The 27,909-nt window shown below is 30.1% G+C and overlaps 2 protein-coding genes across 3 annotated transcripts; one reads left to right on the top strand and one right to left on the bottom strand.

The window, feature by feature from the left end:
- Positions 1–4: 4 nt before the first annotated feature.
- On the bottom strand, positions 5–27,909 carry LOC123003701 (probable G-protein coupled receptor CG31760). The gene is made up of 11 exons (XM_044396653.1): positions 27,799–27,909; positions 19,870–19,973; positions 19,504–19,611; positions 16,850–17,036; positions 7,509–7,878; positions 4,733–4,874; positions 4,553–4,673; positions 4,105–4,507; positions 3,842–4,056; positions 1,526–1,664; positions 5–1,479 (listed from the first exon to the last, which is right to left on the bottom strand). Exons 3-11 carry the CDS (start codon positions 19,591–19,593, stop codon positions 1,047–1,049), a joined length of 2,100 nt encoding a protein of 699 aa, XP_044252588.1. The 5' UTR covers positions 19,594–19,611; positions 19,870–19,973; positions 27,799–27,909; the 3' UTR covers positions 5–1,046.
- LOC123003702 lies at positions 8,008–12,028 on the top strand. 2 transcript variants are annotated; one of them, XM_044396655.1, is made up of 4 exons: positions 8,024–8,122; positions 8,192–8,439; positions 10,388–10,733; positions 10,779–12,028. In XM_044396655.1, exons 3-4 carry the CDS (start codon positions 10,391–10,393, stop codon positions 11,828–11,830), a joined length of 1,395 nt encoding a protein of 464 aa, XP_044252590.1. In that variant the 5' UTR covers positions 8,024–8,122; positions 8,192–8,439; positions 10,388–10,390; the 3' UTR covers positions 11,831–12,028. The 2 variants fall into 2 exon arrangements, with proteins under 2 accessions (XP_044252589.1, XP_044252590.1); XM_044396654.1 differs by lacking the exon at positions 8,192–8,439 and having other exon boundaries at positions 8,008–8,122.

Below are 27,909 nucleotides of genomic sequence, written 5' to 3'. Positions count from 1 at the left end.
TATGTTTTACAAACACATTTATTGTTGTAATACAAATATATAGAACATTTGAGAATAAATTAACAATAACTTAGAAAAATAACGACAGTACCGAAAATTAAGCCAACAATTTCAGATTAAATACCAAGTGCTACAAGTTCAGTCTGCAATACAAAAAAAATTGTGAAATTTATAAAATTTATTATAAATTCCTTTGTGAGGGCTCATTTTACCATTTTTGTACTACAGACTTTTGACACAAAAACATCAATTGTCAACATCGAGAACAACAAACATTAACTATGAATATTTAAATCTGAGTTGTTGGCAATTTTTTTTTTTTATAAACACACAGGTACTGGCATTAGACGTTTTGAGTAATTGATATATTGTATTGTCGTTCACCGACTACGTTATCTATCACAAAAGTGAAGAGTAGGGGAATAAAAATTTTTGAAAACCATTTTTCCGTCCCTGGCGAGTCGCACATGTGAGGGGATTTGTATCGTTACTATAGAAACGCACTGTGTAACTATGGTAACAAAAATAAAAAAATGAAAATTGTCATAGCAACAGAGGGAAACTCAGTGGCGGGTAAACGATTTTTTGAACCAGGTAAAATAGTGAAATTAAATAAATAAAAAAATTGTTTTTTATTCCCGTACCGCTCAACTGGTGGAAATTTTTGCTTCAGAATTTTTTTCTGAAGGAAAAATTTGTAATTTATTGAACAACCTACACATTTATAAATTAATCAACAAAACATACATCTTTCAACATTGATGTTTAAATTTCTGACATAGATCAACATTAATTCACATCAAACAGTTTTGTCTTTATAATAAATATGTCGTTCTAGTGACTCCTACCGCGACTAACTTCTTTCCCTAGAATATCACACAAGGTAAGCAATTCTATAATCTATTATAAAAATCAGTCATTATTTAGCTTTTTGATTCTGAATAAAAGAAGGTTTTTTGTAATTGAGCAGAAGGAGAAATGAATAATGGAAGACTACTTCCTAAAATTTAAACAAAAACTGGCCTATTTCTGTACCCGTCCTGGGGTCACAGTTCCTCCGGGGCTTTACTAAGCAAGCACCCTTGCCTCGATAAGGGGCTGTGGACCACAGTTGGGGCATTCAACGTAGTAAAATACCCCCCACTTTTGGGTTTGACGTGTCTGTTGTTGATTTCCATGTGAACAATCTTCATAAACTCAATCTGCGCGGCTAATTTTTGTATTTCTTCTTTCAATTCTTCGTTTTCTTGGTACAAATCGGGGGCTTCTTCCGGTACGAGACCAATTCCGTTGAGGGAAAAGGACGCTGTGACCCCCCTGGATCTGGCTCGGTTGTCCCATTGATCGCCCAACCCGCGTAATACTCGAATTATTTTTGGTCCAAAGACCAAAGCCACGGTCACGCTTGTGGATAATTGAGTTCTGATAAAACCCAACAAATATTTTATGTCCGGGCCAGCACGGGGGAAGATAAACAAGCTTGAATAATTTCGATTATTTTAACACGAAAAAGTTGGGGACTTACTGGAAAGCGATCATGAGGATGTTTACAATAGCAATGTTGTAGATGGCGTAACTGATTAATCTTGCTTCGTTGAAGAGGGATTCGGCGTTGCGGACGTTGTAGCACACTCGGATGCCCCACGCCAGAAACAAGACCTCACCTTGAAATTTTCAAAATTTACAAAATAAAAACTTTTATTTTATTTTTTTTATAAGTAAATCAGTACTACTGAAATGTTTTAATAAATTGGCAAATTTCAACGGAATATCTTATTTTCTGTAGTTGGGGCTTTAGATAGTTTTTTCAAAATAAAATTTAAAAAATTGGATGTTCTTCAAGCTTTCCAACTACATGTCATACAGTTTTTTTGAGTCTTTAGGAGTGCGAAAAAACGTCGAGAAAAATTTATTTTTTTAGGTTTAACGTCTTAGAAATCTTAAAAAAATCTCTGCTTCGTTTATATTTTCGTTTTTGCTCTCTTATTGTACTTATTAGAATTATATATATCACTGCGCCACCACGCCCCCGGCCAATGTCTCTGCTCCAATCCAATATATTCAGTCACACACATTTTTTTTAAACTTATGGTATGCATTTTTGCAAGGTTTTATGTACTTTTTGAGTCTCTTAGACTCATAGGAGTGCATTTGGAATAAATTTGAAGTTTTAATTTTATTCAATTTTTGGTATATCAGTTAATAACGGCGAAACTATTATTAATAGCCGGCTTGTGTGTATTACTATGAGAGGTCACTTTAAAATTACTACATATCATATAAAAAAAATTGCATAACAAATAGTTGTTGAAAAAATCGCTATTAAAAATAAAATTAGTCAAAATACATACTCGATTATAACTTCGACTCTCCCAATGAAAACTATAGTAACTCATAAAAATTGGTTTTCGAGTTACGATGGCTTATGTAGGGCCCAAAATACAAAAACAATGAGAAAAATTTTCTTTGAATAAACCATTTTTTACCAAAATTTAGACCTTAGCAATTTTCAATTATATTAAGCAGTTTCTTGATTTTTTTATTAACAATCAAAGATTCAATGCAATTTTTCTCAACACTGTAATTTTTGACTTACTATTGTTTTCGTTGGGAGAGAATTTTGCGTTTTTTTTATACCAATCGAATTTCTGGAACATTTTATACAAGAAAGTCCAAAACATTTTATTTTTAAGTTGTAGCTTTGCCACAATTTACGAAACATTTAAAAAATCAAAATAATGTTTCTGCACTTATTTTTGAGTCTGCAGGAGCATTAGGAGGTCAAAAAACACAATTTTGATCGATTTTTAATTTTTCGAAAAATTGAAGTATTTACCGGGATTTGAAGCAGGGCTTTATGCCACTGCGCCACGAAGCCCCCGGCTAGTGTCTCCGCTCTAATTGAAAATTTTTATTCATACACATTTATTTGTGTTTCTACTACGATTTATAGACTTTTTTGAGTTTTTTAGACTTCCATTTGGATCAATTTTGATGTTTTCAGTTTTTTCAATCTTTGGTACCTGTAGCATAATGAGATAATAATTTCGAAATAATTATCAATAGCCTGCTTGTGTTTGTTATTGTTGGAAAGTGCTTTAAATTTCCCATTTTATACAAAATAATTATTGTCCTGTGACAAATAGTTATTAAGAAAGTTGCTAGTAGAATTTATGACTTCTAAATTATTAATAATTTTGTGGCTTCCTCGATGCCAATCGATTTCCCAGAACATTTTACATATGTATAGTACAAAACACTTTATCTTCGAGGTATAGTTTCGCCGCAATATTCAAAAAAATCAAAACAATGTTTTTTGCACTGTTTAAATTTAGAAAAGCATAGGACTGCGAAAAACTTTATTTGGTTTGATTTTAATTTTTTTTGCAAAAAATTGAAGTATTTACGTGTAGAATTAGAGAAAATTTGCTGACTTTACCGGGATTTAAAGCAAGACATTTATTTTTCCTATTACAACGTTTTTTGCACTTTTTTGAGCCTTTTAGATTCCTAGGAGTGTATTTGGATGAATTTTTTCGATAATAACTTTAAAACAATAATCAATAGTCTGTTTGAGTTTATTATCATTGAAAAGCTCTTTAAATTTTCTATTTTATAAAATAAAAATTATTGCCCTGCGACAAATAGTTATTGAGAAATTCGCTGTTAGAAATAAAATTAGTCAAAATCTATACTCGACTATTACTTCTAAACCATTAAGAATTTTGTGTTTCTCAATGCCAATCGATTCCCTGGAACTTTTTACATACGAATAATTCAAAATATTTTAACTTCAAGGTATAAAATTTCCTATTTTCCCTAGACAGAGCAAAATAATTACCAATAGCTAAGCTGTGATCCCACCAGTTATAAACACACTGTTTGAACCTCAAATCCTCATTATCGACTATTTCTTCAGCTGTTGGAGTATCCGAAAGCGTCCACGTTCCCAAATAAATCAACATAACTAACAAAATGGGGACCATCCACTGTAAAAGTTGCTTATCAGTTAGTTTGACTTTGTGGGCCGACTTGACCCTATAAGTTAACGAAACTCTAAAAAAAATCCTGTAAAAAAATTAATTCAATTTCCTCCGAATTTACCTCCAAGTCTTCATCAAAAGCGCGGTATACGTGATACAGAAACCTAAATGTCGCGACCATTTGGTCGCAATACAAGAGTAAGTGTCCAAAACCGGAAAAATCGCAGCCATTTCCAGGTACATAATCGCACAACCGAAGAGTGTAATACTGAGAAAAATCGGACTAGCGACTTTGAAAACTTTGAGTTTTCGGTGTTTGAACATGTAGATGTTGATAATCATGGTGCAAAGGGCACAACTAACACTGAAAACCAGTAGAGTGATCCTGAAGGGCCAGTGATATGTGGCGAGACACGGCGAAGGGTCTGTGCAAGAGTGACACCCTGGAGCGCATTTCCTACACTGGAAAATCGTGCTCCAGGAGTCGCCCTCGCTGCCGTTCTCCTTGCGATTTTGCCACGAAACTGCAAGAAATTCGATCGTTTTGTGTCGTTTCAAGTGGAGTTTACCTTCGACTAGAGTCCCGTTGAAAACGCCGTCGTAATGCGGCGAATAATAGCCAGGTCGGCACACGCAGAGATACTTCCCTCTGGACCAATTAGAGGAAGCTGTTTGCGCTTGGTATACACACTGGTGGGGTCGAAATGGGGTTAATTAAATTACCAAGGAGTTGGGTATTGACGACTCACTTGAGATGTGCTGTTGTGACATTTGTGTGTCCCATGGAAGATTGATATTTCATTGGAATTTGTCGGAATGGGTGTGGTTGACTCGCACTGATTGACTTCCAGGTGCGACACATCCACGTCCAAACTCAAGAAACCTTTCAGACTGTAATTGAGAATGATGGATTAAACTTGCGAAGCAACTAACTTTAACACTTTTCGCCACAATCGATCGAGAAGCTAATCACGAGGAAAACGAAAATCTTTCTTCATTCCGGATTGATTTCAAATTAAACACTACTAAATTTTTATTATGTTTTACATCAAACAATGATATTACATTATAAACCACTAGATGGCGATTTACCCCAACCCTTAGAGAAAGAAAGTAAACATAGGAATTGTCGGTGTTTGACAAAGATAGAGAATTACAGTCACGAGGGTTATGTCAAGAAAACGTTCAAGTCTAAGCTGTTCAAAGCAAGTGTTTTAAAAATAATTTTGCTTGATTTTAGAAAAATACATTAATGAATTTGAATACAAATGACTTTTTCTATTTGCGCGTTTTAAGTACTTTTTTAACGTAAAAGTCAATTTTTCAAAATTTAGGAAATTTGCTCTAATAGGTAATAAATGTCAGAAAATTTGAAAGTTCAAAGTGTCAAATCTCAATTATTTTTCAAAATTTTGATGAATTCACAATGAATACTGCAAATATTTCGTGCATACTTCCTGAAAAAAGAGATCTCTAAAAAGTAAATTGTAGTAGTCTATTTCAACACCAGAATCGGTGTTAAAATGGCTCATTAAAGCATCGGTTTTGGTATCGAAATAAACTTTCTTTTTGATTTTTTAAACTGCTTTTAAAAAGTCAAATCTTCAACGATTCTGCCGTTTTCTGTCTGTTCTGGACAAAATTTTAAATGTAGGTATTAATAAAAAATATAAACTAAAAACAAAAAAAATGAAAATTGTAACTTTAATTATCATTAGGTACTTACATTAAGTCGTTATTACATTACATTAACACGTGGGTCCGTTAATTCTGGAACTGGTGTATGTGGATTGATTGTAATTACTGGAAATGTTTTTTTTTTGAACTTACTGGATTTTTTTTTAATTTTCGAAAAATTTTGAAAATTACGTTGAATTTCTTAGAATTATCGGAATTAATTTATTTTAAAACTTATTTTTATTTATTTTAAAATTAAAAATTAAATTAATTTGGAATTGTAGGAATGAATTTGGAATTATAGGAATTAATCTGAAGACAAGGGATTGTTAGAATTACTGGACTTTTTTGAAACTATCAAAAATAATGTCTTTTTAAAATTACATTGAATTTCTTTGAACTATCGGAATTAATTTGGAATTACAGGATTTATTTTGGAATAACAAAAATTAATTACTAGAATTAATTTGGAGTTACAAGAAGTAATTTGGAATTATAGGAATTAATCAGAAAACAAAGTAATCACGAAGGTTTATTGATAATTTTGGAGTTAAAATTAATTGTAGATATTTTTTATACATTTGATGTCCAATTTAGCCAGCATTGCATGGATGCTAATACTTTTTTAAACATCAACAGCAAGTAACAGCAATAATAAAAATTAGTAGGCACTTAATTTTTTTTTATTTTTTACTTTTCTTTGTCAAAATGTAGGACCCTCTCATACACCTCTTGTATAAAAATATTGCAAAATGTACCAGATAAAAAAATTCTTAAAATATGTTATTATAATGTCTAAATTTGTAAGAAAAGCTATTATAAAAAGTAAAATTTAAGTAAATCTCACATCACCATTTCCAAATTTGTTATTTCATTAATCTCTATATTTGTTTAGACTTACATAATTAGATCTAAGGCTAATAAAAAATGAAAACAGAAAATTTAAAAAGCTATAACAAATCTTATCAAATAAAAGAAAAAAGTTAATTTAGAACTTGTATTTCTTTTTTTCAAATATTTTTATGAAATCAGGTATTACCATAATCAGATAATATTTAGTTAGGAGTATTTTGTAAGTGTAAAAACTCTTGTATTTTGAGAAATACAATAAGGCGAAAATTGATACATTTTCACAACCTCGTCAGTTTTAGCAAAAACTTAATTACTGCAAAACCCTTTTTTTTTCATAAGTATATGAAATGTGAATATAATCAGTTATAATACAATGTCGAATATTTTTATGAATGACCACTTGCTTATGAACACCATGAGTGCGCAGCACGAAAAATTTGCTCTACACATGATTTCATTTTTATAGCAACCCGTAAAAAATCAAGTTAGTTTAAAATATTCACTGCAACTACTCGTAGAATATCCAGTTATACTTTATCACATGTGGAATATTTACTTGAATTTGTTGTTGTTAAGATGCGAAAGTAAAAGAGAGAACATAGACATTTAAATAAATACATATTTGTAAAATTAATACACTTATTTTGGGTACCATTATGACATTTATGACGGTTTTTCCAAAGAAAAGACAAACTCAAGATTAAAATTAAAACTAAACTTTTTTCGTCCTACTAAAAGACATTAATTTTGTTTCTCATATGTTGCACACTATTTTTTTCCGTGCAAATAAAGTATCAATAAAGATAAAAAAAATAAAAAAAAATATATAAATCAAAATGATTGTGCTTATTTACCTAAAATTCATAAAACAAGACAAAAACATCAAAGTAATTTTGGTGACATACAGAGGATTTTTATTTAAAGTCACAAAAATGCTGAGTCGCTTTGCGAATAAATTTTTTTTTTTCAATAAAAAAAACATTAAATTCTGCTTACCCTCCACGCCCCGGCGGTGGTATGGGAACGCTGTACGAAATCAGCCACCTCGTCGACTTGCACGAATAGTAAGGATAGGTCCACCACCCCTTGTAGGAGACATTTGGTAAACTTTTCATAAATTTGGGGGAACGCAAACTCGGACTAGACCCCGCGTCTTCATACCATGGATATTCCGAAGGTGGTCTATGACCCATTTCCAAAAATTCATCGCAACGCAGTTTTCGTGGTTCTCCAACATCCAGACCTTGGCGTTGCCACCAAGCACAGTTTATCAAAGTGCCAGAAGTCGCATTCATTGTCAACACACGGGCTGAAAGGACGCTTTGGTCGGAGACTAGAAGGTTTTTTGAGACTGCACCTTGTAAACCTGACAACAATGGAAATTTAATTTCAAAAAAATAAAATAAAATTTAAAGGGCCGCATTTGAGATAATAAATATTGTAGTGAGTAGGAGTGTGATAAGCCTTATCAGTATCTCTTATCTCGTGTTTGCTATTTTCCTCTCAGGGACCTATTTTATTACGTTCTGTAATAAAGTGAAGTACATTGAAGAGTTAATCATGTGTTTCGGTAAATATTTTAACTGATTTAGGCTACAAAAGCCCCCAATGTGAGTATTTGTAATATTAAAATATTCCTCTATAACAAATTAAACAAATTAATATTTTCAAATTTTTAGACAAATTAGTTTTTCCTAGATTTTTTAAAAATATTTCCAAACTAGTTAGATTAATTTTGGCCTAAAAACAATAAAATTTTGTAATATTAGTGATATTACATTCCATCGTGATGATAAAAGCAAAAATTTATTCCACCTTATCAAAAATGCGAATCATCTTATCTACGATTCTTATTTTTGGAACGACGTGATAACTAACAATAATTCTCGAGCAAATCCACGCTTCAGTTTCAGTTTTTTTATACAGGGTGAGTCAGAACTCGCGCCCCAGCGAAAAATTTTAATTAAGATACCAGGACTACGAAAAACATGTCTAAAAATTTTGACATTTATTATTTGATATTTGAATTTCTTTTATGTCTACTTAATAATACTGATGATTTTGTATATGTTTTTTTATAATTATTTAGTAAAGGTACAAAAATTTTGCCAATAAAAGTCACAAATAATATTAAACACTTTAGGATACACCTTCCTTATTTCCTCTTCTAATAGCCTGTAGCGAAGAAACTTAAAAAAATATTTTTCCAATAGAAATAAATAGAGTGAAAGTGCAAAATTTAAACTCTCATATCTTTTAAATTTTTATAGATAGAATTTTTTTAACATTTTTTCCATGTTTCTGGTATCTTAGTTTAATACATTTGTTCATATACAAAAAATTTAATCTTTACTAAAATTTTTTCTCTTGTTACTTTATTATTCGGTATTTTGTGCTTGAAAAATTCGTTTATAAAACACCAAATCATGGATTAGCAATTGTTTCAAGTGACAAAATTATTATCTTTTTAAATTTTGAGAAGTACTTGTAATAAGATAAAATCAAGAAGAAAAAAAACTATACAAGTTTTGTTAAAACAAAGATTATATCTCTGCGATTACATTTTGATTGAAATCTATTGAATTTAATCACTCAAACTTACCTTTTTAAGAATTATATCACCAAAACTCATCGCAATTTTTTGAGATAGGTAACTTTTTGGTTTTTAGATATGCTATTTTTAACAAATAAGCGTAAATAAAAATTTTAAAAATGAAAAAATAGACCCAATATTTTTGCGAAATGTGAAAGAACTGTAAAAATCAAAATTATTTCAATTTTTGTGAGTGCAAATAAACTGTTTTATATTTATGTATTTTTGTTTGTCCTTTTTTTTTTGGAAAAGTTACCAAAAATTTAATAACAGTTGTTGGAAAAAAATTGAAATATGTCTTTAAAAATGAATGTCAAAAACTAAAAAAGAGAGTATTGTAATAAAATAAAAATAAAAATAACATGTATCATATTTACAAATTAATGTTTTTGCTTTATTTAAAACTGCTTTTTTATATCATAACAAAAGACATGGAAATATTATACCAAACAATATAAATTCAGTCTACCAACTTGCAAAAATCTATTTTTTTCTAAAAAAATACGACAAATGCTAGAAGTATGATTATTAAAAAATTGTAAATATAAAAAAAACAAAAAATGTGTTCACAATTCATTTTTGTGAAAGCTAAAATGTCTTATGTTTTAAAAAAAAGTTTAAACCTTGATGAGATAAAGACCGATATTTGTTCATTATATTAGATTTAAAAAATCAAATTCAATTGTTTGCTTCATAATATAAATTATCTTTTATTCACAAACGTCACAAAATGACAAAATGTCACAAGGAAAGGTTTTACCGTTCAAGCATGGAGTAAAAATTATGTTTCTTGTCTCTTTTACCCTGACATTATTGATCTTTACCAATGTTGCTTTTTTTTCTTATTTCTTCTGCTGCTTCAGCAATATCTGAAGAAATACATTGTAGATTATCAGCATTCCACATTTTGCACTACTAACTGCACTAGTTAAATTTACACTTTCGAAAATATTGAAAAGTGAGTTTATGTGGTTCAGCTTTGCTACATAATCTATCACTACTATTCCTAGTAACGTAATGTACTATTATACGACAAAAATAGCAACGAATTGATTTTTTTATTCTCCATGAAATCTATATCTACAAAAAAACAGCAGCTTTGTCAACAACACATGAATGAAAAAAGATATAGCAGTATATAAAATAGTAAAAATAAAAACAAAAATATATTTACATGAAAACAAAAAACAACACGTTTAATTTAAAATATCAAAATTAAAAATTTTCTGAAAACACAAAATTAAGACTTATTTTTTGCCAATTTTTATTTTCATTTTTCCAGATAATGAAACCACCCATTCCCATTCCGATTTTACAAAACCTGAGATGTGGCCATTGTCGAAAATTTGTGACTTGTGGCCCAGTCCACGTGACCCCTGACAGCAGTATCCTATGTGGTCGTTGTGTCCATTTTGCAAAACAAACCTACCGAAACATAGCTTTTGAAACTTTAGCCTCAATATACCGTTACCCTTGCACCTACTGGTCGAAACATTGCAACAAACGATTAGTTTGGAACGAATCTTTGGACCATGAAGGAAGATGTTTGTTCCAAAACAGTTGCAATGTTTTATGCTCTCGTCCTGGAACATTTTTCAAATCGGAAAGAAAACTACCACATCATCCAGGTAAAATTTCGCTTGTTTTATCACAATTTTAACTGTTTTTTCCAGACATAAACCTCGAACATGTCAGTGAACAAATGTTAGAAACCCTGAAATGTGTCTCCTGTGAGAGCTACTTATCCAACAAACCCATTTATATAGTCCACGATGGGAGAAATATCTGTCACAGATGCATCCACTCTAATGGGACTCCCAAGGGGGCTATCCGCAACCTGGCTTATGAGACCATCGCCACATCGATTATTTTCCCATGTGTTTACCGCTTCAGAGGCTGCACCATCCGCTTGCAATTTGGGAGAGACATGTGGGGGCACGAAAACGACTGTCCTTATGGTCAAATTCGTCAAAAATTGACCAAAATCCTATCAAAAAACGGAAAAGAAAAAGAACGAGGAGTCATAGAAACCCACTCGGGACACATCTGGGGTACCATCACCCCCCACTCCGCTCTTTTTGCCCCACCAAAAACCAAAAACAATGAAGGAAAAATTGTCACGCAAGAATTGGAAGAAAAAATGAAGAAGAAGAAAGAAGACGAAATTAAAAGTTTTGATTCTCAGTCAGTGGATTCCATCATGAGTCGGGCTAGTACCCTCGATAGTGTTACTGATAACGTTTCCAGGACAACGCCTGACAATGTTTCGAGAGATAACATCTCGAGATCATCTTCAAGGCAACAAGACGAGTACAGACCATCCGTTTCTGGGTACTCAAGGAGTCACCAAATCAGGATTCCACGACCTAGTGAGCTTGGAGAAGTTGCCCCAGTGCCTACCCCCCCAGGGTACAACAAAATCCCCTACAATGGCTACTACCAAGACAATTTACGGACACCACAAGCCGACCAATACCAACATTTATACCATTTTCCGCCGGTTTATTTTGACAACTCCCAACAAAATTTTACTCCAAATCAACAAATTGCGCCCAAAAGAAGCGAAAGTTTGCGCGTTGGTAATCAAGAATTAATCGATGAATTGAAAGTGAGACAAAATAAGAAAAATTCAGCAACACCGCCATCCAGAGACCAAAATCCGTACCAAGAGTGCAATAATTTGCAAGAAATTGTTCAAAAACACGACGAGGTTTTTACTATTTAGATTATTTACTATTTTATAATGACGTCATTTGAGAGCCACTTAAAGATTAATTAGAGATTATGTTCAGGCCGATTAGGGGATTTGCTAATAATCTATCGACCAATTAAGAGAATTTTATGTTTTTTTAAAACTGATTATACAAATAATCACTGTATCAAGCTATGTCTCACCGTTATCAATAAAGTTTATTTTTTTAAAGTGTGCTTCGACGAGCGAAGCGAAGAGTGTTTCAATAAAATATACATTTTGCGCATATTTTGCACAAAATTGCGGATTAAAAACACTTTCTGTTTTTAATTTATTTTTATTATTATTCAATTTGAGAACATTGAAAAAAATGTGCTTTTGACGCGCGTAAATTATGAAATCTTTTTTTTTGTCAAAAGTTATTAAAAATTTTATATTTAGTGATCATCAGAATTTGGTAAACCTCTCAACCAAAAAGATGTTGTTCAGAAAAGAAATTGTTTTCTAAAACCCAAATATCAAATAGTCTACTCTAAAAAATTAAAGAAACAAAAAATTTTCTCAAATTTTTTGGTGATTTTTGAAAGGCTGTAACTCATCGAAAAATGGTCGTATCTAGATTCTAACAAAACAATTTTAATTGAAGTCTTAGGTTTCTAGTTTTGAGATCTTTTGGCAAATATTTTTTTAAGCTACGCTTATTACGCAATTCCAAGAAATAGCCCAAGAAAAAAAATCTAAATTTTTATGGTTTTGTTTTTGGTCCACGGACGTGGATATTTTTTTTTAGTTAAATTAATTTATAGACCGGATAGCATGTTTGTTTATCTTTAATATGCTTTTTTCATATTCGTTTTACATCAATTTGTCGCTGAAATATCTGACTTTAAATGAAAAAGGATCATCTTGTCTTTGATCATCGATATCTCAGCAACCAATGACTAAACAGAGAGTATAAGGGTAGTGTCAAAAACTGGAATAAATATCTAATAAGATCTATGATTTTTTGGAAAATAATTTTTTTCATCTTTAACATTGATTTAAAGAAAAGAGAAAAAAGTAACTAAAATCTACTGCGTAGTCACTAATATTGATGTTTTTACAGCTTAAAGTATCCCTCACAGCCCTGCTAATTTTTAAATGGATCCATTAGTTGCATTAGTTATTTACTAAAAATAAAAAAATAAACAAAATTTGTTTTTTGATTATTTTTTTGAAAATTTGTAAAAACATTTAAGAAACAATGAACTGCTTAATTTTTGAAAAAAAATCAAAAAAATGTCAGATTTTTTTAGATTTGTAAAAAAATTTCAAGAAACAATACTGATTATTTGATTAATTAAAAAAAAATACCGAGATATAAGGGGTACATTAAGCTGTAAAGAACCTAAAAACATTAGTCTCCCCATCAATATTAGTGAATATGCGGTAGATTTATTAAAACAACGCAAAAACTTACTTATTCCTTTTTTTTTAAACAAATTAAAGGTGAAAAAAATTTTTTCCAAAAAATCTAAGAGGATCTTATAAGGCATTTACTTTAGTTTTTGACACTAGCCTTATATTCTCTTTGTGGTCATAGTTGCTGAGATATCGATGATCAAAGACAAGAGGAACCTTTTTCATTTGAAGACAGATATCTCAGCAATAACTTAACGCAAAGAGAATATGAAAAAAGCATATTAATGGTGAACAAACATGCTGTCCGGTCTATGCATTGACTTAACTAAAAAAAAACTCTCAGGTCCGTGGTCCAAAAACAAAAACACAAAAATTTAGATTTTTTTTTCTCGCGCACAAAAAATATTTGCCAAAAGAAAACTAGAAACTTAAAGCTTCAAAATGTTTTGTTTTAAACCTAGATACGACCATTTTTTGATAAATTCAGCCTTTCAAAAATCACCAAAAAAGTTTTGGAAAATTTGTTGTTCCTTTAATTTTTTGGAGTAGTGTATTTTTTTGTGCTCTTATTAAAGTAAATTAAATTAAATTAATAAAGGTCCACTGAAACACGGTCCCGATGACACCAATTCGGAATTTTTGATTCATCTTTTGGAAAACAAACAAAAATTTCTTAAACAAAGTTTATTTGTGTCGCCAAATAATTCCCAAATTTTTTATTAATCAATTTATTTTACTTGGAAAATTTTAATTTGTCAATTCAGATTAATTCAAATGACTCACGCTTGGTCATCGTTTCTTGCAATTATTATCGTTGCTTTTAATAGAAAATTCGAGATTCAAGTACAATATTTGGTAAGTTTCATCGTGGGATTAATTATAACTACATTGTAATAATCTAATAATTAACACGAGATTATGGTAATTGTGGATGAAGAGAAACCTGTCAGTGCCAGAAGCCTGCTCTAATGATAAATTTATACATTCAGTCAGGGGGGCATAATAAAACCAAAAACATCTTAATTATTACTCATATTAATTAATATTATTTGTAAAATTTGCAGTTTTATATCTTAATTACAAAAAATTAATTGTTTCAGATCTGAAACAATTTTTTTACTTTATCATTGTCAATGACCACAGTACGTAATTCTATTGATTTTATTTTGTTTTTCCAGAGGTGGCGCCAAACACGAAAACTCATTTATTTTTCAAACTTTTCGGTCAAAGTCTTGTACTTCTAACACAGTTTTTTTCAAAAGATCGATTAGTACGATTTTTTCTTATTTTTCTTGTCATTAACCCACTAGTAGGATTTCTCACACAGAAAACGACTTCATCCAACTTTATCTTAATCTTTTTATAGAGATGGTGCATTCCCAATTTCTCTATGTTTATTAGAAAGTACTTGAAAAGAGCCGTCAGCTTGTTTTAAGTATAAAAATATATGACATAAATTGTGTTTTTTCGAAAAATTCAAAAATCGGCACTAAAAGAGTTTATTATACTACAATTTTTTACTGCAACCATTCATTTCAATGAATTCAAATTGTCAATTGTCATATTACAATTAACTTAAGCAACTATGTAAATTTTTCGGCTATTGCCACGGCAACTAAACACACATTTGTAATGAAAGACTTTAGTGCCTTGTCACAACAATTATTTTAATTTTAATAAAATCAGTTTTCATGACTTTTTTTTAGTGATTTTCAGAGACAGGCATTTAGAATATTACATTACGATATTACATTCTACATGTAAAGTTAAGAATTAAAGTTAAATTTTCTAAAAAAAAGCAAAATTTAAAATAATAGAAAATCAATCGACGTTTAAACTGTTTTTGACTTTTTTTTTAACAAAAAAATCAATCACAAACCATTTTTGCATTTCTAGAGGTCCTAAAAATTTAATAATATGTCATGGGGTATTCAAATTTTTTTTATTTTTTTTTATTTTGTAAATTACGGCTAGACTATATCTAAATGGATTAATGTTTCAATTCTCACGCCCCGGGAAGTCTATTAACGTTAAGAAAACTGCAAAATTTGCAGTTATAGTCAAATGTATATCTAGAATATTTTTAATTTTATCAACAATTTTCTCGATAACTATTTATCGTAGGACAATGATCTTTTTTATATGAAAAAGCACTCTTCGCAAAAACGCTTTTTCGTAATTTTGATCAGCATGTAAAATTTGGTGTGATACACCGTTGTAATCAGGAACAAAAAGAGTTTTTAAAAATACAGAAATCGAATATGGCGTTCATAAGAAAATCTAAAGTTGAGTGTTGTTAAGAACGCCTTGGAAAATACGATGACAAATTTAGATTTCTTGTAAAAAAGTGCTTTAAAAAGGTCTTAGTTAAAAACGTCTAGGTCTTTTAGTTTTCGATAAAAAAGATAAAAACGAAAATGACATAAATTTTCTTTCAGATAGTTGTTGAGCATAAAAATGCACAAGTTTGTCCTAATTTAACCGACCTCGTATCTCTTACAATAACTGAGATCTCCATGGTGGAGCTCGAAAAACGGACACCCTGTATAAGAGAGCATAAGCGTAAGAGTAAAGCATGAGAGCTTTTTATCGTAAAATATCAAAATTATCAAGTAAAATCTTGTACCTCAATAAGATTTAAGAAATATGGTACAGATTTTTTTAATTTTAGGACCCAAAAACGGTCCCATTTTTTTTATTTTTGTAAATTGCGGCAAAATTGTACCTCAAAAGTTATAACTTTTTAAAGCCTGCTTATGTAAAATGTTTCGGGAAGTCAATTAGCGTCGAGAAAACTGCAAAATTCCAAATAGTTTAGAAATTATAGTGGAATTTATATTTTGGATATTTTTGGTTTTATCAACAATTTTCTCGATAACTATTTATCGCAAGGCAATGACCTTTTCCTATATCATGGAAAATTAAAAGTTTCTGTCTACGGTAAGGGGCTATCACCAATAATTCCGGAGTTATTGACAATAGAGTGATCCGGGTGCCAAAAATTGACCAAAATTGTCCTTAATTAAATTGCATTTTTGAAATAAAAGAATAATTTTTAGTGACAGCGACCAAAATATATAGCATCCGACTGCATTTTTACTAAGTTTGTGTCCTTCTACGTTTGCAAATTTACGCAATTACATTTCCATATTTTAAGTATTTTTTTTTTCTCTTTTCAATTTATGAAAATTGAGTCAGCAGCTTTTTCCACCGTAATTGTGACGAATGAAATTGCTCAGTGAAACGTCGAGTGAAAGCATTATGTCACACGCGGTAATACAATTGCATTTGACATTTTCAATGATTTGATGATTCGAATGGAACTCATAATAAGAAAATTCCTAAAATTTGCCAGTGTTAAAGTTGGAAAAGCAAAATCCAATAAAAGCAGCTATAAAGTTATGAAATATTCATGCCTTACTCTTCCCTTATTGGTTTCATTAATTAAATTTCTTTGGTTTAGGTCTCAATTAAGGCGAATTTGTTGGCTGCATCTTCAGACGATAGTCGTTTACAATTTTGCATCACTGAAATTTCAGTTTGGGGATTTTTTTAATTCCTGCTCACAAACGGAGTTTATTTGTTTAGACTTTGCGAGGTAATTGGATTGTTCACCCGCTTCTCATTTAATTACCCTTATCATAGACTTACCGTTGTGGTGGGCCACTCCGAGATCTTGCAAAAGGGTGGCGACGAGATCTGCTTTTTGCCGTGCTGATTCGAATCGCGCCGTTGCTAAAGGTACGCTTAACGATCGGAATTTCTCGGTGACACACAACAAACCCAGACTTTTCGTCTCCACGTCGTGGATGGCTTCCAGGCTTTCCTCGATGTTTTTCTGAAAAAAAAAAATCGTTTCCCCAGTTTACAAACTGGATTACTGAAGTCGTTTTTTACACGGAAAAAATTGGTAGCAGCTACAAATTTTGTTTGCTTTTTGCTCTTGTCTTTGGCCCTAGAAATTTTGTTAATTTTGTTAAAAAACTTAAACTCATGAAGATTCAGCAATAAATTTTGTATAATTTCTAAATTCTTCTTCAACTTTTGTTTTAAAATTGGTACTTTTTCAACTGATTTCTCAAAAACGATGCACAGACACTAATTTTGTAGCGTTCTTTATTTATGTTTTTTTTTGTATTCTTGTCAATTTATTACAAAAAATTGACTCTTAATTTTCAGGATCATTTTTTTTAACATTTTTCGTCTCCAAATTTCCATTTTTTTTAGACGATTTCAAATTAAATCAAAATCTGGAACTACCAACTTCTTTTATTAAATTACCACGAATAAATTAGCTAGTGGTGCCAACACTGAGATTTTCTGTACCCAAAAAAATATAGTGAAAAATGCAGAAATGTTGAGCTTTACATTTTTAATAGGTTGTGAAAAACTCACATTTTTCATGAGAAACATGAGAAAAAAATATTAAAACGTCAAAATTTGTGTTCCGTTTCATATTTTTCAAAATTCTACGAATACGGTTAAACATACAAGAAAATGTAAAAGTTGTAGAAAATAAAATTTCTTACAAAAAAGTTTAGAAACCATATCTTTATATTTAACGATTTAGGCCCCAAAGACGTTCAAAGCGGCTCAAGGTAATTATTGTGTGCCGGGGGAACACTTTAATTTAAATTTTATTTTTTTTAAAACACTAAACTGATAAATATGCTGAAAATTTAATTTTTATAGTTTTGTTCTTTACACTTTTTTGTATTTTTAACCGTAGTCGCAATTGATAATTATTTATATATTTTTTTAAATACAAAAAGTTTCCGAGACCATAATTATCTCCATCTTCAACCATTTAAGTTTACATTAATTTTGTATTGTAAATTAATAAAAGTTTGACATTTTGTTAAATACAGTAATCGATAAAAATTTTGCATTACCTTTATCTTTTATTATTGAGAATTTAATACTCTATCTGCCTGTATTTTTTTCGTTTGCGTTGTGATTACCGGAATAATAAAAATTTTGATGAAAACACAATAATTAAAAAAAAAATTAAAACAGAAATTTTTGCTTGGCTTATATTTTTGACTTTAAAATAAAATGCTGCACACACAATTAAAGATAGAAAAAAAGTGTAAAGAACGAAGTTGTAGAGAATTAAAGTTTAAAAACCATACCTTTTACACGGTTTCATGATTTTTAGCAAAATTTCTGTTATATCTTTATTTCTTACTTCTGTTTGTCTTGTCATCATCTTCATTTAAATAAAGCAGTTTTTTATTTCGTTAATCTTAAATTGTAGACACGCTAGTCAGATTATAATTAAATTTTTAATTTTGCCATTTTTGAATAGTAAAATCCAATTTAAAATTTGCATTTAAGGCTGTCAAACCTCAATTTTCCTAAAAATATACTCAGAATTGCAAAAAATTTTGTATTGAAAATCAAAAAATCTATCAATTTTCAGTCAATTTTTACAATTTTTAAATATTATACAATACAATGACAAAAGAAAACGTTTGAAGTAAGCATTTGTTACATCAAACCTTAATTTTTCTCAAAAAACACATTAATGTTGCATTTAAAAATTAACAAAAATCTTTATTTTTACCGAATTCTTAAAACTTCGTTGTACAGAAAACTCAAAAAAGTAACCAAAAAAGCTATTTACACTTTTTTTCTGCTGTTCAAATTAGCATTTTCAGCAGCAGCATTTTCAAAAAAGTTCACGAAACAAAGCAAAAATTTTTGTTCTGTTCAATATTTTTCATAATGATTTTTAGCAAAATTTTTGCTCGAATATTTGAAACTTCCTAAATTTTTAGTACAGGAAACTCATGAAAATTCTTAAAAAAAGCATTTAAGGCAAGCTATTTTTTTTCAAAAACATCTTGAAATCTTAAAAAAAACTTTTTGCTAATTTTGAGTATTAAAAACTCAAGAAACTTAAAACTTAACTCCAAACTGATGTTTGGAGCAAGCATATTTATTTCTCTAAACTTCAAATTTTTCGCAAAAAATACGCTTTTTTTAAGTACTGAAAACTGAAAAAATTTCCAAAAAAGATACTTCTGGCAAGCATTTGCTGTCTTAAAAGTGGCGAATCTTATAATAGAAGAAACAACAACATGTATTAAAAACATTTATTGATATAAAACTGGTAATAACCAAAAAACATTTTTTGACGTTTTAATAATTTTTTTACCTTATTTGTAAACAAGAGAAAAAACTACTTCAGAATGTAATCAAACGCACTGATTTAGGGTATATTTATAACCTCATTTGTTCCAGGGAAATACCAATTTTTGTGTAGCTAGTTTAAAAAACAATGATAAAAAAACAAACTATACCTTTTTCACGTGCTCGCTTCCTGCGACAGGTGCCAGAACACTCGCAACAGCCATGAATGTCAGAGTCGTCCAGAGAAACCCTTCCTCCATTACGCATCCTCATTGGTACTGAAAAACACCTCAAATTGAATAAAAAATTTCGTGTGACCGTGACCTGGTGTGACATTTTCCAGAAGGTCAATTCGCGTATCAAGCCTGAAATAGATGGAACGGTCCTCTCGTCGCTCGCTTTCACACTCGGTTTATCTGAAACAGCTAATATGTGTGTTGGAGGTAAGCTTGAAAAGCACTCGCGAGAGAGAGGATCATACGCTCCAATAGGCAAAGCTGTGGTATTTGTGGTAGCTGTCAATCATTATGACTTACTTTTGAAGGCAAATGCCTTGCTGGATGGGTCCGGGTATGGCAGGCGACAGCATTAATGGGGCGTTCAGAGCGTGGAGAAATGGGGGCGCCCGAATTCGGCCATTCTGAAAAAAATACACAAAGTAACAAAACATATAACGCTCAACGCTTTTTACCCTAAATTTTTACTAAAAAAATGTCACTTTAAAATATTAGAAACAAAAACTCAAATTCATGGTTCTTTTTTTACAGTTGTTTTTTAGTAAAAATTATTTGTTCGACAAAAAATTCTGAAAATTGAAAAAAAAAACAGAAAGTGAAGAAAAAAATAGTCCTATCACAACAATATACTTTTTATACTGTATTTTGTAAGTACTCAATGTTAAAGAGTGCTTTTATCAACTAATTTCAGTAGATAAAGTAGTCTTTGATCCTCTAGTAAAATAAAGTAATTTTTATCTACTCCACTTTGACCAGAGTAGCCAGATACAAGAAATTCTGGTAGGTGAATACAAAATAAAACGAAATATTATACACGACGATAAAGATTCTCGTGAAAAATGTCCACTCGAGACTTCGTCACTCGTAAACTTAACCTTTTCACTCGTAGATAAACAATTTCTTTATCGTCTTGTATATTAAATAATTAGAAATGTGGTAGAAAAAAATAGAAAAGTAAAAAAAAAAGTACATTCTCTGAACTGCCCGAAGCATTCGAAAAAATGAAGAATAATGAAAGAAAAAAACAAAAGTAAACAAATGAAGAAGACACATTTTATAGGAAGAAAATGTTTATTTATTTAACTAGTGCAGTTAGTAGTGCAAAATTTCGAATACTGATCTACAATGTACCTCTCCAGAAATTGCTGAAGTAAAGAAACAATATTGGTAAACGTCATGGTAAAAGTAAAAATGCTTAAGCGCAAAAATTTTTTACTTCATGACTGAAAGGTTAAACTTTTAGGTTCTTGTGACATTTAATCATAAAAGTGGTCACTTTTGTGACGTTTTGTGACCTTTGAAATGTGGTAGAAAATAAACTAAAAAATAGCAATGTATTTTCAGAACCCTGAATTAAAAAAAAAAATGAGAAGAAAGGAAGAAAGAAACAAGAAGATTAATCCCAATTTTAGGCTGAAATAAAGCAATTTGTGCTATTTTCAATCGATTTGGCTAACTTTACAAAAATCAACTTGAAACAAAGTTTTCCAACAAAATAAATGCTTAAATAACTGTTTTCTGCCAAAATAAAGTAATTTGAATTATTTCCCATCTAATTTCGCGCGATTTTAACACAGAAACCATTCAAATTGAAGTATTTTATAAAAATAATTGCTTAAAAAATAATTTTAGGCCAAAATGAAGCAATTTGTGCTATTTCCAATCGAAGTAAACACAGTTTTAGTATAAAAAATTGATTTTTGAGAATGAAATTTAGTTAATTTATTCAGTTCTAAGCACCAAATAAAGAAATTATTTTTTCCGGTTGAAAAAGTGAAAAAGTCCGCCAATAAAAAAAAATAGTTTTTTGAAATGAATTAGAAAATTGAGATAACCATTAATAAAACAACAAAAAAACTCAATTTCAGAGATATTTGATAAAAAAACAATTTTTACTTAGTCATAATAGAGGTAAAAATGACCATTTTATTATTTGTTTATGCATTTATTTATAGTAACTTGAAATTATTTGAATTTGTTTTTACGTTTTATAAATAAATGAAACAACAAAATTTATTAATTGTAAAAATTAAAATACAGGAAAATCGAGCTGAAACACAATATTAAAATTTGATCTTCCAAACAACACAACAAAATATCGATAATAAATGACAAAAACAAATAAAAAAAATACAGTATTTCAAATGCAAAACCGATTCAAGTTAAATCTACATAAGGGAGTAGACAAAAGTTGTTGAAACCTGGTTTACATCTCATAGCAATAAATATTTCCAAAATTAAGTATAAAGTTGAGAAAAAAATGTTTCTTCATTCAAAAAAAATGAAGTTTTTCCGACAGTTTCTACATTTATTTTTTCACGAGTTTAGCTAAAATTCTCACAAACGTGTCTCGAAATTTAAACACTTGCTTTACACTTTGTTTCGATGTAAACATAAATTTAAGTGACTTCTTTCTAGAGTTAATGTAAAAGAATCTAATTTTATAAGCTCGAAAATTTTTCATAAAGTAAAAAGCACATCAAAGGATTTGACCATATTTCTCCCAAAGGTGGAGAGGTTTAAATTTAAATCAGCTACATGTAAAATCCGCTCTACTTCAACACTTTATCTGTGATGTCCTCTTTTAACCACTCTTCCATCATAACTTTATTAAAATCTTTTTGGAAGAAATATTGAAGTCAGAAATTTTACACTTAATTAACCAGAGATTCTGACAAAATGATGAGTTTTGAGTTCAAAATCCAGTATTTAGATGAAATCAATTTTGCGTTGTTAATTTAATTACTGTGGTGTTTCGACCTCGCTTTTATAATGAAGCGTTAATTGCTGGCGATGCAACAATATTGCTGCCACTTGTTGAGTGCCGCTGAATGTACACAACGTGGAATCAATGTCTCCTCCCACGACACAATTCTGGCTGCTGGTGGGGGACGGTGGAAACATTGAGCTCCGGGACTGCCAGCCCGGAGGGTGCCCGGAATATTATCAGCTCCGGGAACGGCTTTTCGCGTGTTTTACTCCTGACGTCGCGACTTTATCCACGATTTAGGAGCTTAAGATATGCCAATTTCAGGACACGTGGAGCATAAAAACATCGGTATTCACATAAATCATAAATATTCAGATGGAAAGTAAAAAAAAACACTATAATTAGCAAGTAATTGAACAAACATCACGCGTCAACGATAAAATTTGTGTTGAGATTCTGTTAATTTAACTAGTAGACGACTAGTGCAGTTAGTAGTTCTAAATATATCTCTCCAGAAATTGCTAAAGCAGCAAAAGAGAAGAAAAAGACAACATTAGTAAATGTCATGGTAAAAGTAAAAATGCTTGACGCAAAGGCACTGAAAGGTCAAACTTTTACTTGTGACATTTAGTCATAGACACTTTTGTGACGTTTGTAAATAAAAACATTTTTAACCTTTGAATTGTGGTAGAAAATAAATAGAAAATTAAGCAATGTATTTTCTGAACTCATAAGCTTTAGAGAAAAATAAGAAGAAAGTAAGTAACAACCAAAGTGAGCAAAGAAACACATTTTTAATCTAAAAATTGTTTTTGAGGATAAAACTTAGTTAATTTATTCAGTTTTAAGTACCAAACAAGGAAATTATTTTTTCCGGTGTTACACACAAGAAATTTGAAAAAAGTGAAAATATGTGAAAAAATCCACAAAAAAATTAATTTTTAGTTCTTTAAAATGAATTAGAAAATTGAGATAACCGACTAATAAAGCAACAAAAAAACAATTTTATAGAGATAATAATAGAGGTAAAAATTATCATTTTATTATTTGTTTTTGTGTTTATTTATAGTAAATTGAATTTATTTGAATTGTTTAGTAGTGCAAAATTTCGAATACTGATCTATAATGTACCTCTCCAGAAACATTGGTAAATGTCATGGTAAAAGTAAAAATGCTTAAACGCAAAAATTTTTTACTCCATGGCCGAAAGGTAAAACTTTTAGGTATTTGTGACATTTAGTCATAAAAGTGGTCAGTTTTGTGACGTTTGCAGATAAAAAATTTTAAAATGTGGTGAAAATAAACTGAAAAATAGCAATGTATTTTCTGAACTCTGAGTTTTCGAAAAAAAATAAGAAAAAAGAAAGGAACAAAAGTGAACAAGTGAAGAAAGCACATTTTTAGTCTAAAAAATTGATTTTTGAGGATGAAATTTAGTTAATTTATTCAGTTCTAAGCACCAAATAAGAAAATTATTTTTTCCGGTTTTACACACAAAAAAAAATTTGAAAGAAAGTGAAAACATGTCAATAACAATTAATTTTTAGTCCTTTAAAATGTATCAGAAAATTGACATAACCAACTAATAAGCAATAAAATCCACCCCAATTTCAGAGGTATTTAATAAAAAAACAATTTTTACCTAGTCATAATAGAAGTAAAAATAACCATTTTATTATTTGTTTTTACGTTTATTGATGTAGTAAATTGAATGTATTTTAATTAGTTTTTTACGTTTTATAAATAAATAAAACAACTATATATTTTCTTAACAAAATTTATTAATTGAAAAAATTGAAATACAGGAAAATCGAGCAAAATTCACAAAATGTTGATTTTTGTGACGTTTGCGTAGAAAAAAAAATCTAATTAAATTAAAATTACGAAAGGTATATGTAATTGTAAAAGTATGAATGTATGAGTATGAAAAAACGTTTTATAGTAAATGATATAGTAGAGCGCTATGCAGGGTGTTAAAAAGAAATTGTAAAATATTTAAAGAGATAATAATTGTATTATAATTGTTCGTCAAAATAAACAAAAAAGTCTTAATATACATGGGTCCGCAGTAACGTATGTAAAATTTACAATTTTTAGAATTGTTACTAAAAGCTTTTCTTTTTTGTTTGAACAGATTGCAAAAAAATGTTTCAAAACACGCATTATTTTTGATATCTCTTTATTAAGACTTTTTCGTTTTTTTGGTCCATACTATTACCTCCAATCTTTTTTAACACTCTGTATGTTAAAAAAAATCTTTTAGTTATGCCAAATGATGTTGGATTCAAATCCGATTTCTCTCCTGTGAAACCAGATCAAAGTAATTATTTTTTGAATGAAAGTTTCTGGAGGCAATGAAATTAACATTTCATTTCAAGGAATTGATCATAAAAATTACATTGTTCTGAGTGAAGAATAGGATGTCATTAAAAAAGAATAGACATTGAAATGAAGGGAATAAAAATGCACTCTAATTAAAAATTGAAATTTTTGCGATTAACTGAAAATATGTTTTGTTTGGAAATACAATATCGTTAAGCGATTTCCAATCCCCAGCTGAATTATCTACTTTACGCCAAGTATGAAACTGACAGAACAATTAACAACCTAATAATAGAGAAATATTTCCTTTAGGGAGTATTTGATAGCAGAGTAAAAACATTGTCTAATTAACGGATTGCCTGAGTGAGTGTCGTAACCAATTTCAAAAACTAATTTATTTAAAAATTTAACTGAACTCAAATCAAGTTTGCAATGATGTCGAAAACTCGCCAAGGTCAATCACGTGACACGCGTGGGCGGAGCTTTGCCGTAAAAATGTTGACAGGCAATCAATTTAATATTTCCGTTTATTATTCCGGTCTATATCGATTTGGCATTAGCTTAATTTCTATCCAAGGGAAAATACATAAACATAAAGTTATCACAAAATCTTCGTTTTGGTGCTTGCTATTTCGTCTGGTTGTCTGCCAGATGCATTGACAACTTATTTTTCAAAAGTTGGAAAATTATGATTTTTTCTTTAAAAAAAAAAACGAGTAATATCTTTCAAGTTTGCAATAAAAAAAATGTAGAGCTCGAAATGGCCCGAGTTCCGGGAACATCATTAAGGCCAACACTGTAACTACTTAAAGAGGGAAGAGGCGGCGTTCCAATAAAGCGTAGAGCAAACAAATTTGACGTTTGACAGGCACGTCTCTTATCGAAAAGTACCAACTTAAAAGAAGGTTCTTTGTGAGGGAAGGATTGCGAAAGCAATATATGATCAGACACGTTTTCGCATCGATTTCAGCACCTTATTATAAGAGTGGAATTTTTCCGGGATGTTTTGGAAAAACATCAAAAATTCTGTTTTTTATAATGTTTGGTGACCACTGGCGGCATATTTACAAAGGGCCGAGTTATTTGAACATTACAAATTCCGTTCGAATTGCTTAGATATTTTCACGCAATATGAAAGAGCCTTGATGTCGAGACTTGAAGAATTTTCCTGAAGCTACTCAAAATATTGTATCTTATCTTATTCCAAACTATTCTTTTCTTTAATTTTAAATGAACAATTTCGTCGAAGAACTTGAGGATTTCCTTCGGGAATTTTTCGAGAAATATGATAGACACGCTTCGAAGTTTCAAACTCAAGTCCTTTAGGACAAAGTTTACAAACTTTTTTGTTTATTTTAAACTGTGTCACGTCTTAATTACATGCAGTGTATTTACTGTTTTCTGCTTAATTAAATGCAAGACGTTTCATTTTGCATTGTTTGTTAATAAACATTTTTTCAAAAGAGGAAGTGGAAAACGAATTAAATTAAAACGTCAATTTTGCTCAAGATTAATTGCCTTTGTAAGCTTCCAAATGAAAACATCTGCAAACTTAATTGAAATGTTTTCAAAAGAAGTCAACCTTTAAAAAATGAAATGTTAATGCATCTTTGTGGCAAACAACCAGTTATACAACATAAAAAGTCAAATTGTAACAAAGATGCGCATTTTGCCTTTTAATTCACGATTTTTCACAAAAAATGCACAATTTAATTTTAATTACACAGCAAGTGGTTTTTCAATCTTTTTTGAAAACTAATAAAACGTAAAAAAACACAAATTTGTTTTATTTTTGTATAGTTAGTTGTATTTCAAAAGTAAAGTCCGAAAAATATGTTAAAAAATTTTGAGGGTGGTTCTCTAGGTCAAAATAAGAAAAAAGTTCCTATGGACCTATGTCCGGAAATGCTTCCTCAGGGAGTTATTTCCCTCAGAAAATTTAAATAATCTCACAATTTTTTTTGGCAAATAATTTTTTTTAATTCCTCATAGTAAAAATATTGTTTTTGTAAATTTTATTCCACCTTATATGAAAAATCTCGTTTTTCTCGAAAACGGTACGTCGTACAAAAATAACACAAGAGACGTTTTTTGAGGGGAAAATTAGCTAATAAATCCGACTCTGTAAAAAATTTTAAAAACTTCTGCCAAATCAAATTGAAAAAATAATTGAAAAAAGCCCTTTTTCCACCATCTTTAGGGGGCCCTAGCTCCCCCAGGAAGCATTTCCGGACTTTTTTTCTTATTTTTACTTAGGAAACCAGCCCCTCAAAATCTTTCAACGTTTTTTCCTGTATAGCAAAATATGAAATATCCGTAAAAATTTGGTTTTTGAAAATTGCCTCATTTCAATACAAATTTATGTTATTATAGAGTAATTATAGAGATATGATTATGTGATAATGTTCGTTATGTATTTTAGATATTTTTATGAGTAATAAAAGTAATACTGCCCTAATCTTGATTTTTCATACATGGTAGATAATTTTTTTGAAGCTGAAAAACAACGTAACGAGAAATATTCTAAAGCCTGGAATAAATTAGTTGAGAGTAATTAAACTTCAAAAATGAACTTTGTTAAAGTGACGACAAGGACGATACAATTGAGTATTGCGTTGTTAAATTGAGTTTATCGAAATAAAAAATCCCAGATAGTACGTAATAAATAACAGATTCTCTCTTTTAATTAATTAAAAGGTTTAGAATGGAGTAGGTGAGATGTTTACAGCAAACAGAATTTTCATTAAAACCGGCTATTAATTATGAAGGATTTGTTATTGTAATAGAATTGTAACGAAGGGATTTGGAGATTTGGCTGTCATCAGCAACAAAGAGATTCAAGAACAATGATTAACAAGCAGAAATTCTAAATAACTTGTTTGGAATTTATTGAACTAATGAAATAAATGTTGTGATAAAATTATTGATCAATAACCACATTTACGACCAATTTGGGAATTTTTATTAAAAACGATATTAATGGTAAAGTCAATTAAATTAAAATATGTTTTGTGAATTTGAAAAAAAAAATCAGCAGCTGGAAAATGCCAAAATGAAATAAAAAACTTATGCGAGTTCATTTTTATCTCCAATTAAAATCGGGGCAAAGCACGGAGAGAGAAACCTTCTTTTCCGGATGATAACATTACCGGAAAATCGAGTGATAAATGACTTGGGCGAGAAACTTTCCTACTTACATCTCGTGTGTTAAATTAGTGTGGATTCATTCACATATCACAGGGGCTTTATCCATATTTGTGAATAGAGCGCGCTTTTTCATGAAAACGGTGAGCTTTAAACGCCGGGCC

The sequence above is a fragment of the Tribolium madens genome, unplaced genomic scaffold (assembly GCF_015345945.1).
Source record: "Tribolium madens isolate multiple individuals breed KSU strain unplaced genomic scaffold, Tmad_KSU_1.1 Scaffold_1;HRSCAF=32;Tcas5.2_LG8, whole genome shotgun sequence".
Classification (NCBI taxonomy): domain Eukaryota; kingdom Metazoa; phylum Arthropoda; class Insecta; order Coleoptera; family Tenebrionidae; genus Tribolium; species Tribolium madens.
This window is presented reverse-complemented; position numbering and strand designations above follow the sequence as displayed.

Coding starts and splice junctions, on each gene's coding strand:
- LOC123003702 (XM_044396654.1), top strand. CDS start 10,391: ATGAAACCACCCATTCCCATTCCGATTTTACAAAACCTGAGATGTGGC. Junction 10,734..10,778: donor AAAACTACCACATCATCCAG/GTAAAATTTCGC, acceptor TGTTTTTTCCAG/ACATAAACCTCGAACATGTC.
- LOC123003701 (XM_044396653.1), bottom strand. CDS start 19,593: ATGGAGGAAGGGTTTCTCTGGACGACTCTGACATTCATGGCTGTTGCG. Junction 4,508..4,552: donor CAACGGGACTCTAGTCGAAG/GTAAACTCCACT, acceptor AATTTCTTGCAG/TTTCGTGGCAAAATCGCAAG. Junction 1,665..3,841: donor GGATCACAGCTTAGCTATTG/GTAATTATTTTG, acceptor GAAAATTTCAAG/GTGAGGTCTTGTTTCTGGCG.